Source organism: Dreissena polymorpha, chromosome 3 (genome assembly GCF_020536995.1).
Source record: "Dreissena polymorpha isolate Duluth1 chromosome 3, UMN_Dpol_1.0, whole genome shotgun sequence".
NCBI lineage: Eukaryota > Metazoa > Mollusca > Bivalvia > Myida > Dreissenidae > Dreissena > Dreissena polymorpha.
Window position 1 is genome coordinate 43,041,598 of NC_068357.1, and position 19,762 is coordinate 43,061,359.

Consider the following 19,762-nt stretch of genomic DNA (forward strand, 5'->3'; position numbering starts at 1 on the left):
AGGGGTCAAAAACTTTTTTGTATGGAAAGGCCTTGTCCATATTCACATGCATACCAAATATGAAGGTTATATATCAAGGGACATAGAAGTAAAGAGCATTTTTCGAAACCTAAACGCAGGTTTCGAAACCTAAACGCAGGTTTCGAAACCGAAACGCGGACCCTAAGTTCAATATCAAGGTCACAGGGGTAAAAATTTGTGTGCGTATGGAAAGGCCTTGTCCATATACACATGCATACCAAATATGAAGGTTATATCTCAAGGGACATAGATATTTTTCGAAACCTAAACGCAAAGTGTGACGGAAAGACGGACAAACGGACGGACAGCCCGATCACTATATGCTCTCCTACTGGTGGCATAAAAAAAACACTTATAAATGCCTGACAATGGCATTGCTGTTTACATAGTCAAGACTACCGCTGTTACTTTACTTAAACAATATGTGAGCTGTGCTCTGTGAAAAGGGGGTTAAATGCATGTGCGTATAAAGTGTTGTCCCATCAGTAAAGACACTTCCGCATTTATAATATTTTCTGTTTAAAGGAAGTCTCTTCTTAGCAAAGATCTAGTTTAGGCAGAAAGTGTCATCCCTGATTAGCCTGTGCAGACTGCACAGGCTTATCTGAAACGACACTTTATGCACATGCATTAAACCCTTTTTTCACATAGCACGGCTTATATTAATGTTTTAATGTGTCTGTTTGTATTCAGATCAAATGTGTCTGTTTGTATTCAGATCAAATGTGTCTGTTTGTATTCAGATCAAATGTGTCTGTTTGTATTCAGATCAAATGTGTATGATTGTATTCAGATCAAATGTGTCTGTTTGTATTCAGATCACTATAGTTTTACTTTCACACATTATTTTCAGACTTGGTTTGTGTTGCTGATATCAGTAGGCTGGAGTTGTTGCTGAGGTCAACTGCAGGCAATAACCAAGTAAGTATGAGTAGATGCAAATAACAGATATTTAATCAATTTCATAAAAGCTTAATCCATGAAAAGAAAACAACAATAAATGTGTCATAGGATTTAACTAAGATAACTTCAGAATCAGACAAAATTCACAATCTTCACATGTTTTATATGGGCGGTACTGTGTGAAAAGGGGGGATTTAATGCATGTGCATAAAATATTGTCTCAGATTAGCATGTTAATCAGGGACGACACTTTCCGCTTTTACGATATTTTTCTTATAAAAATCTCTTCTTAGCAAAAATACAGTTAAGGCAGAAATTGTGTCTTCCCAGATTAGCCTGTGCAGATTGTTCATGCTAATCTGGGACAACACTTTACGCACATGAATTAAACCCCCTTTTCATAGAGCGAGGCTCATATGTATTTCAGCATGTTCCAAAGACAGACCTGTCAATATCATCCAACCATGTGAATATCTGTACCTGTGCTGACATATGTATTTCAGCATGTTCCAAAGACAGACCTGTCAATATCATCCAACCATGTGAATATCCGTACCTGTGCTGACAGCCTGACGGCGCTGATTGAGCTCATTCAGTATGTGGCAGCAGACGGTGACCTCAAGTCAGCAGACGACATGGAGGATCAGGTGGCAGACCCTGACTCAGAGCTCAACACTCAGGTGATTATTGTACAGGAATATGAACCACATGTGTTGGGTGCGTGGCCAATTCACTGAAACACTATCATTATGTCATAAAATAACATTTGTCATCACTTTGACATAAACACAAAATTACAATATAAATTATATTAGAAATTTTGTTTGGTCAAAGTGATGAAAAATGTTGTTTTATGACATATTGATAGTATTTCAGTGAATTGTCCATGCGCCCAACACCTGTGGTATGAATAGGAGTTGGGGAAACAACATGCTATTTGTTGTACATGTGTATTTACCTTAAAGACATCATCACTGAATAGAAATATTACCATGATCAGCTTTCTTGAATGGGAAACGCCATTACCATTTGATTTTTTAAGCAAAATTAAAGGGGGAAAAGATAACTATTTCCAGCCAGGTTTTCCTTATATGGCTTTAGTGAAACATTGTTCACATTCTGTAAGTTGTCCTAATGATAACTTGCAGAGTGTACAAAAAATGGTTCTGGTCAGTTGAACAACAAGGCCATCAGGGGGGATGCAGTTTTACTGATATGTCTATAGTTATCTTTGTTTACACTCCGTCTTATTTATTTGCCAATCTTCATGAAACTTGGTCAGAACATTTTACCTGATTTAATAGTATAGTTCAAAACTGGGTCACATGAGGTCAACAACCAGGTCACATTTGTCCCAATCTTTGTGAAACTTGCACATAATGTTTGTTGTTATGATAACTCAATTGTGTTTGAAAATGGTTCCAGTCTGTTGAAAAATAGGGCTGTAATGGAATGTGTTAGTTAGTTTAGCATGTAAATTTGACTGAAGTGCAACCTTTTACCACATGTTGAATTTGCTTCTTTCTGAAGATGATAACAACAATTGAAGAGATACTATAGAAGTGTAATGATGAAGTGATATGATGATGATGATGATGATGATGATGATGATGGTGGTGGTGGTGGTGGTGGTGGTGGTGGTGATGATGATGATGATGATGATGATGATGATGATGATGATGATGATGATGATGATGATGATGATGATGATTTTTATAATTATTTTATTACTCAACAGCATTACTTTAAAATAAGAATCCTGGGTTCTTCGCTTGTTACCAAACTAAAAACAAATGTCACTTGAGCACATGTGTGACAATAGGGGCCTTGAATGGGGCATACAAAACACCGTCTTTTTATGTTGTATTTTCTAGATGTCTTCAAATTAATTAAATAAATTAGTAATGCTATATATATATATTTATTTATTTATTTATTTTAATTGTATGAAAATGATTGGTAATGAGCAGTAGATAGTAGATACAAAAATTGATAGTCATTAATCACATTATTGATAATCCATTAACATTTAAATAAGACGTTGAAAAAATACTAAAACCTGCATATTACAGAGTTTAATATTAAGGTTACATTATAATTACAACAAAGCAGTAAAATTCACGTCTTCAACATCATTTTGATGTTAACAAGACTTACGTTGTCTCTTTATATAAAGGGAAGCTCAATCTGTGATCTACACTGTCTAGGCGCTGAAAGGGGTTATGTGTATTGTTGCAAATGCGCACTTCTATTCATTTCCTTGAATGACAGTCATGTGTTTTTAGCCTTTTGGCATACAAAATATATTTATTTTGCCAAAAATATATTTCTATTGTTTGAAGACAAGTAAAACTCTCTTTATAATGAAAGCATGTATTTGAATAGTATAACGCAATTAAAAAAAGAGGTTACAAAATACGAAGACTTCAAAACATCTGGAAAATGCTACTGTCTGAAAAATAATACCAACCAGTTGTGACAAACTCAGTAAAACAACAAGAACTGATTCATTTGGAATCTGTTTAGAACTTTCAACTGATTTACATGGAATTTCAGGATATTTTGTTTGGAATCTCTACATTTGAACTATAAATAAATACAAAATGACCTGTTGAACTTTGTATAGACAGCCTCTTATTCAGGAGAGACAACCAGCTACTGGCCAACTGGATTGTTCTATTACAGTTGTCTCCCATATATTAATCAGTTTTAAATATGACATGTACATTTTATTTTGGAAACATTTTTGATTATCAAAATTTTTGTCATAATAATGTGCCTAGACATTAAAAATGTATGTTTCATAAAGTACTTTTAATCTTCTGAACTCAAACTTCTCAGGATTGTTTTTTTCCTTTGGGTCTTAGGTGAGTATCTTTCAGCCCATAACCCTGTTGTTATAAAAGGTTAGGTTTTAGGTTTTAGTGTTGCTCTTCAATATTGTACAAAATAATCTCTACTGATACCAATATTCATTTTATCCAAACCCAAGTTTCCTTTTTTTTAATCCTCTCTTTAGGGTCTCAGATACAATTTCGTTCAGAATTAATGTTGTTGAACATAAATAAGTTGGCAAGCATGTTGGCAAGTGACTTCTGCTATGAACTATCTACAACTATGTTATCTTGGTTCTGTACAGAAGGCTGATGTGGAACCTGTGGCCCCCCAGCGTATAACCCCGCCATTGACCATCTCTAGTGTGGACCATGTGAACAACCTGATGTCAGACGCCATGATGGAGGAGTCACATGCCTCCCAAAGCTACTCTCCTCCAGGTAAATATTCAAATATTTGTTTGGTAAAATTGGATAAGAATATAATGTGTTAATACTATTTACATTTATGGTATATTGTTGATGACAATATAGGTGATACATAGATATAAATATCAATAAATAAACAACATTATGTGTGTCAATAGATTGTGTATGTTAAGTTGCTGGTGTTCACTGACAGACTCACCAGACGGGTCCCCTCCTAGCCTGCGACCCACTGAAGTGTTCTTTGTGCCGCGGGACGACCTCTCCAGTGACTTGTCTCTAGGGCTGACCAGTAGAGAGCCCATTGTGATCACACAGAACATGGACAGTGTTACCAGCAGCACCATATCTGCACTGTCAGGAGGGGATGTGGGGGGAGAGGAGGAGGGGGAGGACGGCCATGACAGCTTCTGTCTCATTGATGAGCAGCCCTGGGGCAAGAGTGTGAGTGTAAACAGCAGGGCCTGCAGCATACATGTATATAGGCCGTGCTATGTGAAAAGGGGGTTTAAAGCATGTGCCTAAGTGTTGTACCAGATTAGCCTGTGCAGTCTGCACAGGCTAATCTGGGATGGCACTTTCCGCCTAAGCTAGATTTTTGCTAAGAAGAGACTTTCTGTAAACAAAAAATACCATAAAAGCAGAAAGTGATGTCCCTGATGAACCTGTGCGGACTGCACATGCATTACACATAGACTTCAGCAGTTCAGCTATCTAGTCACTCATTGCTCATTAGTATTATTATTGTAATTGTTTGAATCTTTATGATTGCACCAGCTATTGGGAACATGTATTCCTATGATGTTAGATTTGTTTATCAGAAAATGGGAATCATTGTATTTGTAATTAAACAATTTTGTATTGTTATCATGGTTGCCAGATACAAATAAAAATGAATCTATTAGAATCACTAAGTTATCATACACTTTTGCAATACCTTAATATCCTTTTTCTCAAAACTTCTAGATTGCACATCACTTATCATATATATGTCAGGATGGACCAGAACCTTCCATTCACGTGCACTCCTCAACGCCTATAGAGATCCAGGACGGCTACTTCACACAGCCATGTGGTCGGGCTGACCTACTGAACGCCCCTGATGGGTTCCCCCTGGCGTTGAGCCGGTACACACTGAAGGAGCTCACGCTGGTCTGGTACATGTATGGAGGCTCAGACCTGGAGCAGGAGCTCAACACAGAGCAGGAACATGCAACTGCAGACAGACAGAGGTGGGGTAGCTGGCAGATAGCTTGGCTTTGACATTTCTTTACCAGGCATTGCAAACATTGAATATCAATAGGAAAACACTCTTGAATTGTCTTGTATTATAACATAGTAAACATAGTAAAAATAAATCACAGGCAATGTGCCTTGTGCTGCTGCATTTATTCTGACACTGGTCATACACCATATTTCATTATAAACTTAAGTTTTGAAGAAAAAGTCATTTTATGTTTACAATTATGGATATTATGTAATTTGTGTGATAGTCCACAGTTTTTGGCTCATCTGGACAAAATCAATGAAAACCCTTAAAGTCTACTGCCCACTAAATACTAAAAACATTTCAAAAAGGAATTCTTGTACACTTTATTTAGGCTGTGCTGTGTGAAAAGAAAAGTCCGCACAGGCTAATCAGGGATAAAACTTTCTGCCTAAGCTTCATTTTTGCTAAGAAGAGACTTTCTTTAAACGATAAATATTATAAAAGCCGAAAGTGTCATTCCTGATAAGCATGTGCAGACTTCACAGGCTAATCTGGGACAACACTTTACGCACATGCATTAAACCCCTTTTTCACAGAGCACAGCCCATTTGTATAATGGTTACTGCTGCCTCACTGACTGCCTTGTCTCTGTTCAGGGAGGGCATGTCTGTGTCGTATCACAAGAGTTCCCCAACCACCAACCGCTGGGTGGGCCAGGCTGCTGGGCGGGAGGCCCCCCTCGTATCCAGGGAGACCTTGCAGACCCGGGGAGGGCCCTTCAGGGACACCAGCAAGTGCATGGAGGTCCAGCTCACCAAGGTTTGTGGGCTCGATTTGAACCAATGTGCCATATTTTTTAGACTAGGATTTGATGGGATTAAGGCCATTTGTTTATTTGTACATGTTCATATGTTAGCCATATGGTAAATCACACTGGAATATAAGTAACACTTGTCAAATTTATATTGCATAAAATGTCAAGATCCTTTTTGAACAGTTTTATAAATTAATTATGGTTAATTTAACATTCATAACATCCTTGGTATTTTGGATTTTCATGAAACTCTGTACATATGTACTTTGAGGCAGTTGCCTGTTGCTGGCTGTTTGCAGGTGCGGTTCCGCCATGAGGTGTACCCTGCCAGTGCTGTGCAGTCGTCCCGTCAAGTGTTCCTGGTCAGTGATGTTGAGGTCCGGGACAAGCTGCTCTCCTCTCAACTCAACAAGTTCCTCTACCAGTACTCCTCAGAAAGTCTGCCCAAACAGACCTACTCCAACATGGTAAGCCTAAACAGACCTACTCCAACATGGTAAGCCCAAACAGACCTACTCTAACCTGGTAAGCCCAAACAGACCTAATCCAATATGGTAAGCCTAAACAGACCTACTCTAACATGGTAAGCCTCAACAGACCTCCAACATGGTAAGCCCAAACAGACCTACTCTAACATGGTAAGCCCAAATAGACCTACTCCAACATGATAAGCTCAAACAGACCTACTCCAACAGGGTAAGCCTAAACAGACCTACTTCAACATGATAAGCCTTAACAGACCTACTCCAACATGGTAAGGCTAAACAGACCTAACCCAACATGGTAAGCCGAAACAGACCTAACCCAACATGGTAAGCTCATACAGACCTACTCCAACATGTTAAGCCCAAACAGACGTACTCCAACATGGTAAGCCTTAACAGACCTACTCCTACATGGTAAGCTCAAACAGACCTACTCCAACATGGTAAGCCCAAACAGACCTACTCCAACATGGTAAGCCTAAACCGACCTACTCCAACATGGTAAGCCTCAACAGACCTAACCAAACATGGTAAGCCCAAACAGACCTTCTCCAACATGATAAGCTCAAACAGACCTACTCCAACATGGTAAGCCTAAACAGACCTACTCCAACATGGTAAGCCCAAAAAGACCTATCCAACATGGTAAGCCTAAACAGCCCTACTCCAACATGGTAAGCCCAAAAAGACCTACTTTAACATGATAAGCTCAAACAGACCTACTCTAACAGGGTAAGCCTAAACAGACCTACTCCAACATGGTAAGCCCAAAAAGACCTACTCCAACATGATAAACCTAAACAGACCTTACCCAACATGGTAAGCCTAAACAGACCTACTCCAACATGGTAAGCCTAAACAGACCTTCTCCAACATGGTAAGCCCAAACAGACTTAGCCCAACATGGTAAGCCTAAACAGACCTACTCCAACATGGTAAGCCCAAACAGACCTACTCCAACATGGTAAGCCCAAACAGACCTACTCCAACATGGTAAGCCCAAACAGACCTACTCCAACATGGTAAGCCTAAACAGACCTACTCCAACATGGTAAGCCCAAACAGACCTACTCCAACATGGTAAGCCTAAACAGACCTAACCCAACATGGTAAGCCTAAACAGACCTACTCCAATATGGCAAGCCTAAACAGAACTAACCCAACATGGTAAGCCTAAACAGACCTACTCCAACATCGTAAGCGTCAACAGACCTAACCCAACATGGTAAGCCCAAACAAACCTACTCCAACATGGTAAGCCCAAAAAGAAATACTCCAACATGGTAAGCCTAAACTGACCATCTCCAACATGGTAAGCCTAAACAGACCTACTCCAACATGGTAAGCCTTAAAAGACCTACTCCAACATGGTAAGGCTAAATCGACCTACTCCAACATGGTAAGCCTAAACAGACCTAACCCAACATGGTAAGCCCAAACAGACCTACTCCAACATGGTAAGGCTAAACAGACCTAACCCAACATGGTAAGCCTAAACAGACCTACTCAGACATGGTAAGGCTAAACAGACCGACTCCAACATGGTAAGCCTTAACAGACCTAACCCAACATGGTAAGCCTAAACAGACCTACTCCGACATGGTAAGCCTAAACAGACCTAACCCAACATGGTAAGCCCAAACAGACCTACTCCAACATGGTAAGGCTAAACAGATCTCCAACATGGTAAGCCTAAACAGACCTACTCCAACATGGTAAGCCCAAACAGACCTACTCCAACATGGTAAGCCCAAACAGATCTACTCCAACATGGTAAGCCTAAACAGACCTACTCCAACATGGTAAGCCTAAACAGACCTTACCCAACATGGTAAGCCTAAACAGACCTAACACAACATGGTAAGCCTAATCAGACCTACTCCAACATGGTAAGCCTGAGCAGACCTTACCCAACATGGTAAACCTAAACAGACCTACTCCAAGATGGTAAACCTAAACAGACCTACTCCAAGATGGTAAGCCTAAACAGACCTACTCCAAGATGGTAAGCCTAAACAGACCTACTCCAAAATGGTAAGCCAACAGGGAAATTCTAAACAGGCTTCTGCTCATTATTAGTTACACTGTTAGTATGGTTGTTACTGGTTGAGTCGTGGGTTCTGTTTGATTCGTGGGTATAGAAATCGCCTGAAATCTCGCGATAGAATGTTCGCACATGATGCAGTTTGTTACGGAAAAATGTTTTGACACGGTCACCATTTTTTCCAATCAAAAATGCGTCAAAAACAAGTAAATAGTGTAATTCATCATAACTTGATAGGTTTGGTATGAAATATTTTCCCATTTATGTATTGTTCATATAGTGTTTCAAAGTAACACAAGATCGTTTATTTAGAAGTATTTACCATGCTACATCGTCTGTTGACATTTTTTCACAAGAAATTAACCTGTCCTGCAAGGTCAGTTTAAAGGCTATTTATAGTATGCAAATCTTGAAATTCTGGAAGCCAATCAGAACCCACGAATTAACCGGAAGCTTATTTTTTAGATGGTAGTTTGACACTATCAACACAGTCGATTATTTTGATGATAAAAGACGATAAACATTTGGAAAAAAGCAACAAATCTTAATGAAGAAAGGTTTATTATTATTTTCATAATGATTCATGGTCATATATTTATAAAATATTTGTAATGTAACAACTTTATGAAAATTAGCCACGACTCAACCAGACTATAGCATAACTGATGTGATATACACCGTCAGTAATTTCATACGTATGGTATGAAAGTACTGATGGTGTATATCCCACACACCATCAGTTCCTAACTGTGTAACAATTATATCTGAACGGACTAATCGCTTATTGGGGTGTATGGAAATTACTCGGGGTGTTTGAAAAATACACCATGGGCAAGTGACCACTCTGACCAAATCGGATTAGGTCAATTTTGTAGGAGATGAGATATATGGTTATCCCAGACAGACCTATGCTGATATGTTTAGCTTCATCAGTCCTCTGGTAAGTCCAATGAGGTTATGTTATACAGAAAAAATAATTCTCTCAAATTAAACATGACTATTGTAATGCTGTGTTTAATCCTTTATAGAATGTTCTACATGCCTATTATCATGTGTGCCAGGTGAACATCCGGGCGGTGCACAGTCGTCCGAGTGCCAGTTCCATGGAGGAGGAGTGTGCCCTCAGGATGTCCCTGCAGCCCCTCAGACTCAACATAGGACAGGTACACAGGTCATACCAGCCTTGGAATGGGAAAACTGGGCTTAATGCATATTATGTGCATTAACCGTTGTCCCAAATTAGCTTGTGCAGTCCGCACATGATAATCAGGGACGACACTCTCCGTCTAGACTTGATATTTGTTTAGATGAGACTTCCTTTAAACGAAAAAAACAATACAAGGGGAAAGTGTTTTCCCTGATTAGCCTGTGGGGACTGCACAGACTTATCTGGGATGACACTTAACGCACATGCATTAGCCCAGTTTTCAAGGAATAGTCATGTGGGGCCCACATCAGATGTTTTATATGAGCATATGATTTTCTCTACTATTGTTTTGTGCATTGTGTTTAAAATATTAGCCAGATTATGGCACCTTTTTGCAAATAATCATTTTGGTCTCTTTTAATTGTACAAGTATAACACTGCTAGTGTGTCTGAACTTTCATCTCCAAATAAATCAAAATGTGAACTTGTTATTTTTGCTGTTTCGTAAAATTGAAGATTAGTTCTTTAATGTCTTGAAATGCATTCTTTTCCAGGATACCTTATTCTTCCTAAAGAAATTCTTCACTGAGTTGTCTGGCAAGGATGAGCCCATAGCCTCCCCTGGAGCTGAGAAGACCCCGCCCCCTGCTGTAGGCCCGGCGCAGGCTACCCCTCCACCTGTCATGTCCGTGAACAGGAGCAGTTCTGATGATAGACCCACAGAGCAGAACCTACTCATGCAGTTTGATGAGCTCACGCAGGACCTCCAGGTCAGCATGCGCAAGAAACATTCTTAACCCTCTTCCCCATAAGAAGCAAAGTGAAAATGTCTTGCAACCAGCATAAAACCAGAACAGCCTGCAAGTAACTAGCAGTTTGTTCAGGTTTTATGTTGTTTGCTGCTCATCAGTGTCTAAAGGTTGAAAACGAAGCCTTTACAACTTTAATTTAGCAGTAAGAAAAGTATTTAATTATATTTAACTTTCAAAGGGACTACAAATGCGTCTTAAGTGGTAAAAGGGTTAAGCCCATGTATTACGAACACAATTCAATGCATGCTAAAGTGGCATCCCTTGTGACGAAAGAATATTATGTTAATTTCACCACAAGCTATTTTGTTTGTTAGAAATATGTTCATTTTTTAGTGTACAAAAGTGAGAATGAAATAAACAATGTATATGAACAAATTGCATTACTTGATTTACTTCAGAAGCATCACATTCTATCGCATGTTTGTGATTGATTGTAACCAACTACTAATTAATCAACAAATTTTAATGTTGTTTCTCGTAACTTGGTCAATCAGATGTCAGTAAGAACCAATTAGATGATTAAATTTTTAAAGCATTTGTGGGTTGAGGATTTTAATTTTATCCCCCTAAAAACACATTAAAGTTTTACATGGAAAAAATGTTTTTTAGCTTTTTATATCATAAATAAGCTGTAATAAACACCATTTAAAATATATGGCTTAAACTGTACATATACATTATTGACACAGATTGTGTTAATAAGATGCTGAACATCATAATAATTATCGTAATACATCACTGTATTAAAATCACTAAGCTTGCTGCATTTCAGGCCAGTTTCCGTGGTAGTCCAGTTGAAGGTCATGGTGAGGGGTCAAGGTCAGACACGATGACCTCCAGTGTGTCCAGTAGCAACACGGTGACCTCTGAAGCTGGAAGGGCGTCGCCTCCCGTATTTATCAAGTAATCAATCATGCATTTATAATATTTATTTATTGTATTGATTGGAATAAAAAATGCAAAGAACTGTAAGTCTAATAGATCAGATATGTTTTGCTTTATAATGGGATAAATTCATTCCAAGCATGGTTGCTAGAAGTTCCCTGTTGGAAGTCAATTTGAAGGAGTGGCCAATTACTGTATTTACATGTACATATTGCTTTCATAGTTTAGGTATTGCCTATACTTGTAGAAACCTATGTACGGGTGTAAAAATTATGTAATAACGAATGTCCAGGGTGAGAAAATTATGTAGGAACAAATGTTCAGTCTGTCAAAATACTGCAGGAACTATTTTCTGTTTGTCAAAATAACATAGGAACAAAATGTCCTCCTTAAAATTTAGCATAAAAATGATAAGCGGAAAGAATGTTGATTTACAATTGTAGCACCATAGGCTACATGACTGTTGGCAAAACGGGTCTTGAAAGTAGACATACTTTGCTACGACTTGTACGTTTGTTAAAAATAAAGTAAAAGTGGGTATTCAAAAAGAAAAATATATATATTTGAATTATTTTTATGCCCCCTTTCAAAGAAAAGGGGATATGTAGTTTTTGCACTGTCCGTCAGTCTGTCTTGTCAGTCTGTCACACTTTTCGTGTGTGCTCTCTAATTCAAATAGTTTTCATCTGATCTTTACGAAACTTGGTCAGAAGTTGTATCTAGACAATATCTATGTCAAGTTCGAATATGGGTCATGCCGGGTCAAAAACTAGGTCACGGGGTCGAAAAAACAAATCCAAGGGAAGTAATAAGCTTTAAATGGACATATTTATCTGACCTGCCAAATTATATATTTTTGTTAAATAGATCAAAGCGGCGCAGTAGGCGGCATTGTGTTTCTGATAAACACATCGTGGTAAAAGGTCAAGGTTAAGGTCATCCTTCAAGGTGTAAGGTCAAAAAATAAAAATCCAAGGGAAGTAATAAGCTTTAAAGGGAGATAATTATTCAATATTAAACATAGCAACTTGATATTTGGCATGCATGTGTATCTCATGGAGCTGCACATTTTGAATGGTGAATCTACAGTCACAGTAGTGGCTTTTAATTATTTGCTACTAAAAATAGAGATTTGTTAGAGACAATTATTTTCAAGGGAAGTAATTTATATAATTATAAATCTCAGATTATATATTTCCTTACCAAGAATTTAAGTTCTTTTCACAGTTACTGTACAGATTTTTTATTTTGATTATTTATAACTCAAATGATTGATTTGTCAAAGTTTTTTTTTAAATGATATTATTATCATTTCTTTCCTGTACTATTTTGTGAATGGTAAGGTTCATTACATACCTGTGGTGTGGACATTATCCATAGAAGAGGGGGTATATTGTTTTTTGCCTGTCTGTCTGTCTGTCCGTCTGTCTGTCATTGTATGTGTGTGTCCCAAAACCTTAACCTTGGTTAAAGTTTTGCAATAACAAGGTTAAAGTTTTACAATAACTTTTGCATTATTGAAGATAGCAACTTGATATTTGGCATGCATGTGTATCTCATGGAGCTGCACATTTTGATTGGTGAAAGGTCAAGGTCATCCTTTAACCCTTAAGAAGCTAAGTGAAAATGGCTTTTGCAACCAGCATAAAACCAGAACAGCCTGCGAGTAACTCACAGTCTGTTCAGGTTTTATGCTGTTTGCTTCTCATCAGTATCTAAGGGTTGGAAATGAAGCCTTTAAAACTTGAATATAGTAAGAAAGATCTTTAATTAAATTTAACTTTCTTAGTGGCTACTAATGTGTCAAAATACGTATCTGAGTGGGAAAGGGTTAAGGTCAATAGTCAAATATATGGCTTCAAAGCTGCGCAGTAGGGGGCATTTTGTTTCTGACAAACACATCTCTTGTTGTGTTTTGAACTCTTTTTATGTTTTTTGTTTGGCTGTTAACAACAATAATATAGTTTATTGTCTTTGTAAATATAGCTGCATTTCATGGAATAGATACTAGGTGTTAAATAACCTTTCCTATGAGTTCCATTAATTATTTAAAAAAATTCTGGTTATATTCAGATCTTTATACTTCTGCAGTAGATATTGACCTTTGATAAATACGTGTATTGGAGTTCCATGTAGCTGTGTTTGTACACATTAGACACTTTCATAATGGTTTTAAATGTTTTTGTAGGACATTTGTGTTTTCTCCTGAAGTGCCTATCATTTTAGACTACCATGGAAAGTTCGACAGTGAACATGTAAGTACACTGTGCCCATATCATCATGTATTCATTTAGTCTTTGTTGCCGCACAAATTTTGAGTGGTTTTCAAAAAATATTGTTTAAATATTTTCAAATTTATATTTTTATGAATTTGTTTCAATACACCACTGCAAATAAGTGACAGAAATCTATGATCTTTTAACTGTTGTCTGCCAATTTTTATGAGTAAATCAATGTGCTTGTAGACCTGTAGTGTTGCATATGGACAGTCAATCAATGTGCTTGTAGACCTGTAGTGTTGCATATGGACAGTCAATCAATGTACTTGTAGACATGTAGTGTTGCATATGGACAAGGAGTCTTATCAATCAATGTGCTTGTAGACCTGTAGTGATGCATATGGACAGTCAATCAATGTGCTTTTAGACCTGTAGTGTTGCATATGGACAGTCAATCAATGTGCTTGTAGACCTGAAGTATTGCATATGAACAGTAAATCAATGTGCTTGTAGACCTGTAGTGTTGCATATGGACAGTAAATCAATGTGATTGTAGACCTGAAGTGTTGCATATGGACAGTCAATCAATGTGCTTGTAGACCTGAAGTGTTGCATATGGACAGTAAATCAATGTGCTTGTAGACCTGTAGTGTTGCATACGGACAGTAAATCAATTTGCTTGTAGACCTGTAGGGTTGCATATGGACAGTCAATCAATGTGCTTGTAGACCTGAAGTGTTGCATATGGACGGTCAATCAATGTGCTTGTAGACCTGAAGTGTTGCAATGTGTTTGTAGACCTGTAGTGTTGCAATGTGCTTGTAGACCTGTAGTGTTGCAGTGTGCTTGTAGACCTGTAGTGTTGCAATGTGCATGTAGACCTAAAGTGTTGCAATGTGCTTGTAGACCTGTTGTGTTGCAATGTGCTTGAAGACCTGTAGTGTTGCAATGTGCTTGTAGACCTGAAGTGTTGCAATGTGTTTGTAGACCTGTAGTGTTGCTATGTGCGTGTAGACCTGAAGTGTTGCAATGTGTTTGTAGAACTGTAGTGTTGCAATCTGCTTGTAGACCTGAAGTGTTGCAATGTGCTTGTAAACCTGAAGTGTTGCAATGTGCTTGTAGACCTGTAGTGTTGCAATGTGCTTGTAGACCTGTAGTGTTGCAATGTGTTTGTAGACCTGTAGTGTTGCTATGTGCGTGTAGACCTGAAGTGTTGCAATGTGCTTGTAGAACTGTAGTGTTGCAATGTGCTTGTAGACCTGAAGTGTTGCAATGTGCTTGTAGACCTGTAGTGTTGCATTGTACTTGTAGACCTGTAGTGTTGCAATGTGCTTGTAGACCTGTAGTGTTGCATATGGACAAGGAGTCTTATCAATCAATGTGCTTGTAGACCTGTAGTGTTGCATATGGACAGTCAATCAATGTACTTGTAGACATGTAGTGTTGCATATGGACAAGGAGTCTTAACAATCAATGTGCTTGTAGACCTGTAGTGATGCATATGGACAGTCAATCAATCTGCTTGTAGACCTGTAGTGTTGCATATGGACAGTCAATCAATGTGCTTGTAGACCTGAAGTATTGCATATGGACAGTAAATCAATGTGCTTGTAGACCTGTAGTGTTGCAATGTGCTTGTAGACCTGTAGTGTTGCAATGTGTTTGTAGACCTGTAGTGTTGCTATGTGCGTGTAGACCTGAAGTGTTGCAATGTGCTTGTAGAACTGTAGTGTTGCAATGTGCTTGTAGACCTGAAGTGTTGCAATGTGCTTGTAGACCTGTAGTGTTGCATTGTGCTTGTAGACCTGTAGTGTTGCAATGTGCTTGTAGACCTGTAGTGTTGCATATGGACAAGGAGTCTTATCAATCAATGTGCTTGTAGACCTGTAGTGTTGCATATGGACAGTCAATCAATGTACTTGTAGACATGTAGTGTTGCATATGGACAAGGAGTCTTATCAATCAATGTGCTTGTAGACCTGTAGTGATGCATATGGACAGTCAATCAATGTGCTTGTAGACCTGTAGTGTTGCATATGGACAGTCAATCAATGTGCTTGTAGACCTGAAGTATTGCATATGGACAGTTAATCAATGTGCTTGTAGACCTGTAGTGTTGCATATGGAGAGTAAATCAATGTGATTGTAGACCTGAAGTGTTGCATATGGACAGTCAATCAATGTGCTTGTAGACCTGTAGTGTTGCAATGTGCTTGTAGACCTGAAGTGTTGCATATGGACGGTCAATCAATGTGCTTGTAGACCTGAAGTGTTGCAATGTGCTTGTAGACCTGTAGTATTGCAATGTGCTTGTAGACCTGTAGTGTTGCAATGTGTTTGTAGACCTGAAGTGTTGCAATGTGCTTGTAGACCTGTAGTGTTGCAATGTGCTTGCAGACCTGTAGTGTTGCAATGTGATTGTAGACCTGTCTTGTTGCAATGTGCTTGTAGACCTGAAGTGTTGCAATGTGCTTGTAGACCTGTAGTGTTGCAATGTGCTTGTAGACCTATAGTGCTGCAATGTGCTTGTAGACCTGAAGTGTTGCAATGTGCTTGTAGACCTGAAGTGTTGCAATGTGCTTGTAGACCTGAAGTGTTGCAATGTGCTTGTAGACCTGAAGTGTTGCAATATGCTTGAAGAGCTGTAGTGTTGCAATGAGCTTTTAGGCCTGAAGTGTTGCAATGTGCTTGTAGACCTGTAGTGTTGCATATGGACAGTCAATCAATGTGCTTGTAGACCTGTAGTGTTGCATATGGACAGTCAATCAATGTGCTTGTAGACCTGTAGTAGTGCTTGTAGACCGGTAGTGTTGCTTGTAGACCTGTAGTGTTGCTTGTTGACCTGTAGTGTTGCTTGTTGACCTGTAGTGTTGCTTGTAGACGTGTAGTGTTGCTTGTAGACCTGTAGTGTTGCTTGTGGACATGTAGTGTTGCTTGTAGACCTGTAGTGGTGCTTGTAGACTTGTAGTGTTGCTTGTAGACCTGTAGTGTTGCTTGTAGACCTGTAGTGTTGCTTGTAGACCTGAAGTGTTGCAATGTGCTTGTAGACCTGTAGTATTGCAATGTGCTTGTAGACTTTTAGTGTTGCAATGTGCTTGTAGACCTGTAGTGTTGCAATGTGCTTGTAGACCTGAAGTGTTGCAATGTGCTTGTAGACCTGTAGTGTTGCAATGCACTTTTAGACCTGTAGTGTTGCAATGTGTTTGTAGACCTGAAGTGTTGCAATGTGCTTGTAGACCTGTAGTGTTGCATATGGACAGTCAATTAATGTGCTTGTTGACCTGTAGTGTTGCTTGTTGACCTGTAGTGTTGCTTGTAGACGTGTAGTGTTGCTTGTAGACCTGTAGTGTTGCTTGTGGACATGTAGTGTTGCTTGTAGACCTGTAGTGGTGCTTGTAGACCTGTAGTGTTGCTTGTAGACCTGTAGTGTTGCTTGTAGACCTGTAGTGTTGCTTGTAGACCTGAAGTGTTGCAATGTGCTTGTAGACCTGTAGTATTGCAATGTGCTTGTAGACTTTTAGTGTTGCAATGTGCTTGTAGACCTGTAGTGTTGCAATGTGCTTGTAGACCTGAAGTGTTGCAATGTGCTTGTAGACCTGTAGTGTTGCAATGCACTTTTAGACCTGTAGTGTTGCAATGTGTTTGTAGACCTGAAGTGTTGCAATGTGCTTGTAGACCTGTAGTGTTGCATATGGACAGTCAATTAATGTGCTTGTAGACCTGTAGTGTTGCATATGGACAGTCAATCAATGTGCTTGTAGACCTGTAGTGTTGCTTGTAGATGTGTAGTGTTGCAATGTGCTTGTAGACCTGTAGTGTTGCAATGTGCTTGTAGACCTGTAGTGTTGCTTGTAGACCTGTAGTGTTGCTTGTAGACCTGTAGTGTTGCTTGTAGACCTGTTGTGTTGCTTGTTGACCTGTAATGTTGCTTGTAGACCTGTAGTGTTGCTTGTAGACATGTAGTGTTGCTTTTAGACCTGAAGTGTTGCAATGTGCTTGTAGACCTGTAGTGTTGCAATGCGCTTGTAGACCTGAAGTGTTGCAATGTGCTTGTAGACCTGTGGTGTTGCAATGTGCTTGTAGACCTGTAGTGTTGCAATGTGCTTGTAGATCTGTTGTGTTGCAATGTGCTTGTAGACCTATAGTGTTGCAATGTGCTTGTAGACCTGAAGTGTTGCAATGTGCTTGTAGACCTGTAGTGTTGCTATGTGCTAGTAGACCTGAAGTGTTGCAATGTGCTTGTAGAACTGTAGTGTTGCAATGTGCTTGTAGACCTGAAGTGTTGCTATGTGCTTGTAAACCTGAAGTGTTGCAATGTGCTTGTAGAGCTGTAGTGTTGCAATGTGCTTGTAGACCTGTAGTGTTGCAATGTGATTGTAGACCTGTGGTGTTGCAATGTGCTTGTAGACCTGAAGTGTTGCAATGTGCTTTTAGACCTGTAGTGTTGCAATGTGCTTGTAGACCTGTAGTGTTGCAATGTGCTTTTAGAACTGAAGTGTTGCAATGTGCTTGTAGACCTGAAGTGTTGCAATGTGCCTGTAGACCTGAAGTGTTGCAATATGCTTGTAGACCTGTAGTGTTGCAATGTGCTTGTAGACCTGTAGTGTTACAATGTGCTTGTAGACATGTAGTGTTGCAATGTGCTTGTAGACCTGTAGTGTTGCATATGGACAGTCAATCAATCTGCTTGTAGACCTGTGGTGTTGCAATGTGCTTGTATACCTGTAGTGTTGCAATGTGCTTGTAGACCTGTAGTGTTGCAATGTGCTTGTAGACCTGAAGTGTTGCTTGTGGACCTGAAGTGTTGCAATGTGCTTGTAGACCTGAAGTGTTACAATGTGCTTGTAGACCTGTAGTGTTGCTTGTAGACCGGTAGTGTTGCAATGTGCTTGTAGACCTGAAGTGTTGCTTGTAGACCTGTAGTGTTGCAATGTGCTTGTAGACCTGTAGTGTTGCAATGTGCTTGTAGACATGTAGTGTTGCAATGTGCTTGTAGACCTGAAGTGTTGCTTGTGGACCTGAAGTGTTGCAATGTGCTTGTACACCTGAAGTGTTACAATGTGCTTGTAGACCTGTAGTGTTGCTTGTAGACCTGTAGTGTTGCAATGTGCTTGTAGACCTGAAGTGTTGCTTGTAGACCTGTAGTGTTGCAATGTGCTTGTAGACCTGTAGTGTTACAATGTGCTTGTAGACCTGTAGTGTTGCAATGTGCTTGTAGACCTGTAGTGTTGCTTGTAGACCTGTAGTGTTGCTTGGAGACCTGTAGTGTTGGTTGTAGACCTGTAGTATTGTTTGTAGACCTGTAGTGTTGCAATGTGCTTGTAGACTTGTAGTGTTGCAATGGGCTTGTAAACCTGTCTTGTTGCAATGTGCTTGTAGGCCTGTAGTGTTGCAATGTTCTTGTAGACCTGTTGTGTTGCATATGGACAGTCAATCAATTTGCTTGTATACCTGTAGTGTTTATTGTAGACCTGTAGTGTTTCTGGTAGACCTGTAGTGTTGCTTGTAGACCTGTAGTGTTGCTTGTAGACCTGTAGTGTTGCTTGTAGACCTGTAGTGTTGCATATGGACAAGGAGTCTTAGTATGGACTATTATTTGTTAGCAGTTGTATTTTACACCGAAATAAAAAACTCACAGTTTGAGACTTGAGCGAATCAACTAATTTAACAGCTATGAAGAGCATACTGTGCATTTGAATATATGAATGTTGGTGTTATTGTATTTCTGCTAAGTATTCCAGTCTGGTAGCATGCCTGCTAATGAGTGTGTCCGACCTCATGCTCCCTTCTGTTTTAGGGCACGCTGGCAGGCCTGGGAGGATTGGTGTCTCTCAACAAGGTGGAACTCAAACTGAAAAGGCTCTCATACAAGAAAGGGTAACATATCATTTTGTTTGATCAGATTTACCATGAGTAGCTTTAAAACAAGTCATGAAACATTCTCTCTACATTTCATGATGGA

General features: G+C 39.2%; 2 protein-coding genes and 1 long non-coding RNA gene across 18 annotated transcripts in view; 1 reads left to right on the plus strand and 2 right to left on the minus strand.

Moving 5' to 3' along the window:
- Nucleotides 1-19,762, plus strand: part of LOC127873866 (autophagy-related protein 2 homolog A-like) — a 123,170-nt gene that overhangs the window by 93,697 nt on the left and 9,711 nt on the right. For both annotated transcript variants that reach the window (XM_052417929.1, XM_052417930.1), the window contains 12 exons: nucleotides 875-942; nucleotides 1,428-1,604; nucleotides 4,064-4,199; nucleotides 4,381-4,628; nucleotides 5,181-5,416; nucleotides 6,051-6,213; nucleotides 6,508-6,675; nucleotides 9,799-9,900; nucleotides 10,439-10,654; nucleotides 11,469-11,599; nucleotides 13,770-13,836; nucleotides 19,598-19,677. In XM_052417929.1, coding sequence (XP_052273889.1) covers nucleotides 875-942; nucleotides 1,428-1,604; nucleotides 4,064-4,199; nucleotides 4,381-4,628; nucleotides 5,181-5,416; nucleotides 6,051-6,213; nucleotides 6,508-6,675; nucleotides 9,799-9,900; nucleotides 10,439-10,654; nucleotides 11,469-11,599; nucleotides 13,770-13,836; nucleotides 19,598-19,677 — 1,792 coding nt within the window. The remainder of the gene's footprint in view (nucleotides 1-874; nucleotides 943-1,427; nucleotides 1,605-4,063; nucleotides 4,200-4,380; nucleotides 4,629-5,180; nucleotides 5,417-6,050; nucleotides 6,214-6,507; nucleotides 6,676-9,798; nucleotides 9,901-10,438; nucleotides 10,655-11,468; nucleotides 11,600-13,769; nucleotides 13,837-19,597; nucleotides 19,678-19,762) is intronic.
- Nucleotides 1-19,762, minus strand: part of LOC127873868 (slit homolog 1 protein-like) — a 114,385-nt gene that overhangs the window by 49,594 nt on the left and 45,029 nt on the right. The window lies entirely within an intron of this gene.
- Nucleotides 7,197-8,128, minus strand: LOC127873890 (uncharacterized). Its single transcript, XR_008046425.1, has 3 exons — nucleotides 8,080-8,128; nucleotides 7,616-7,702; nucleotides 7,197-7,210 (listed from the first exon to the last, which is right to left on the minus strand). It is a non-coding gene; the product is annotated as an uncharacterized LOC127873890 (long non-coding RNA).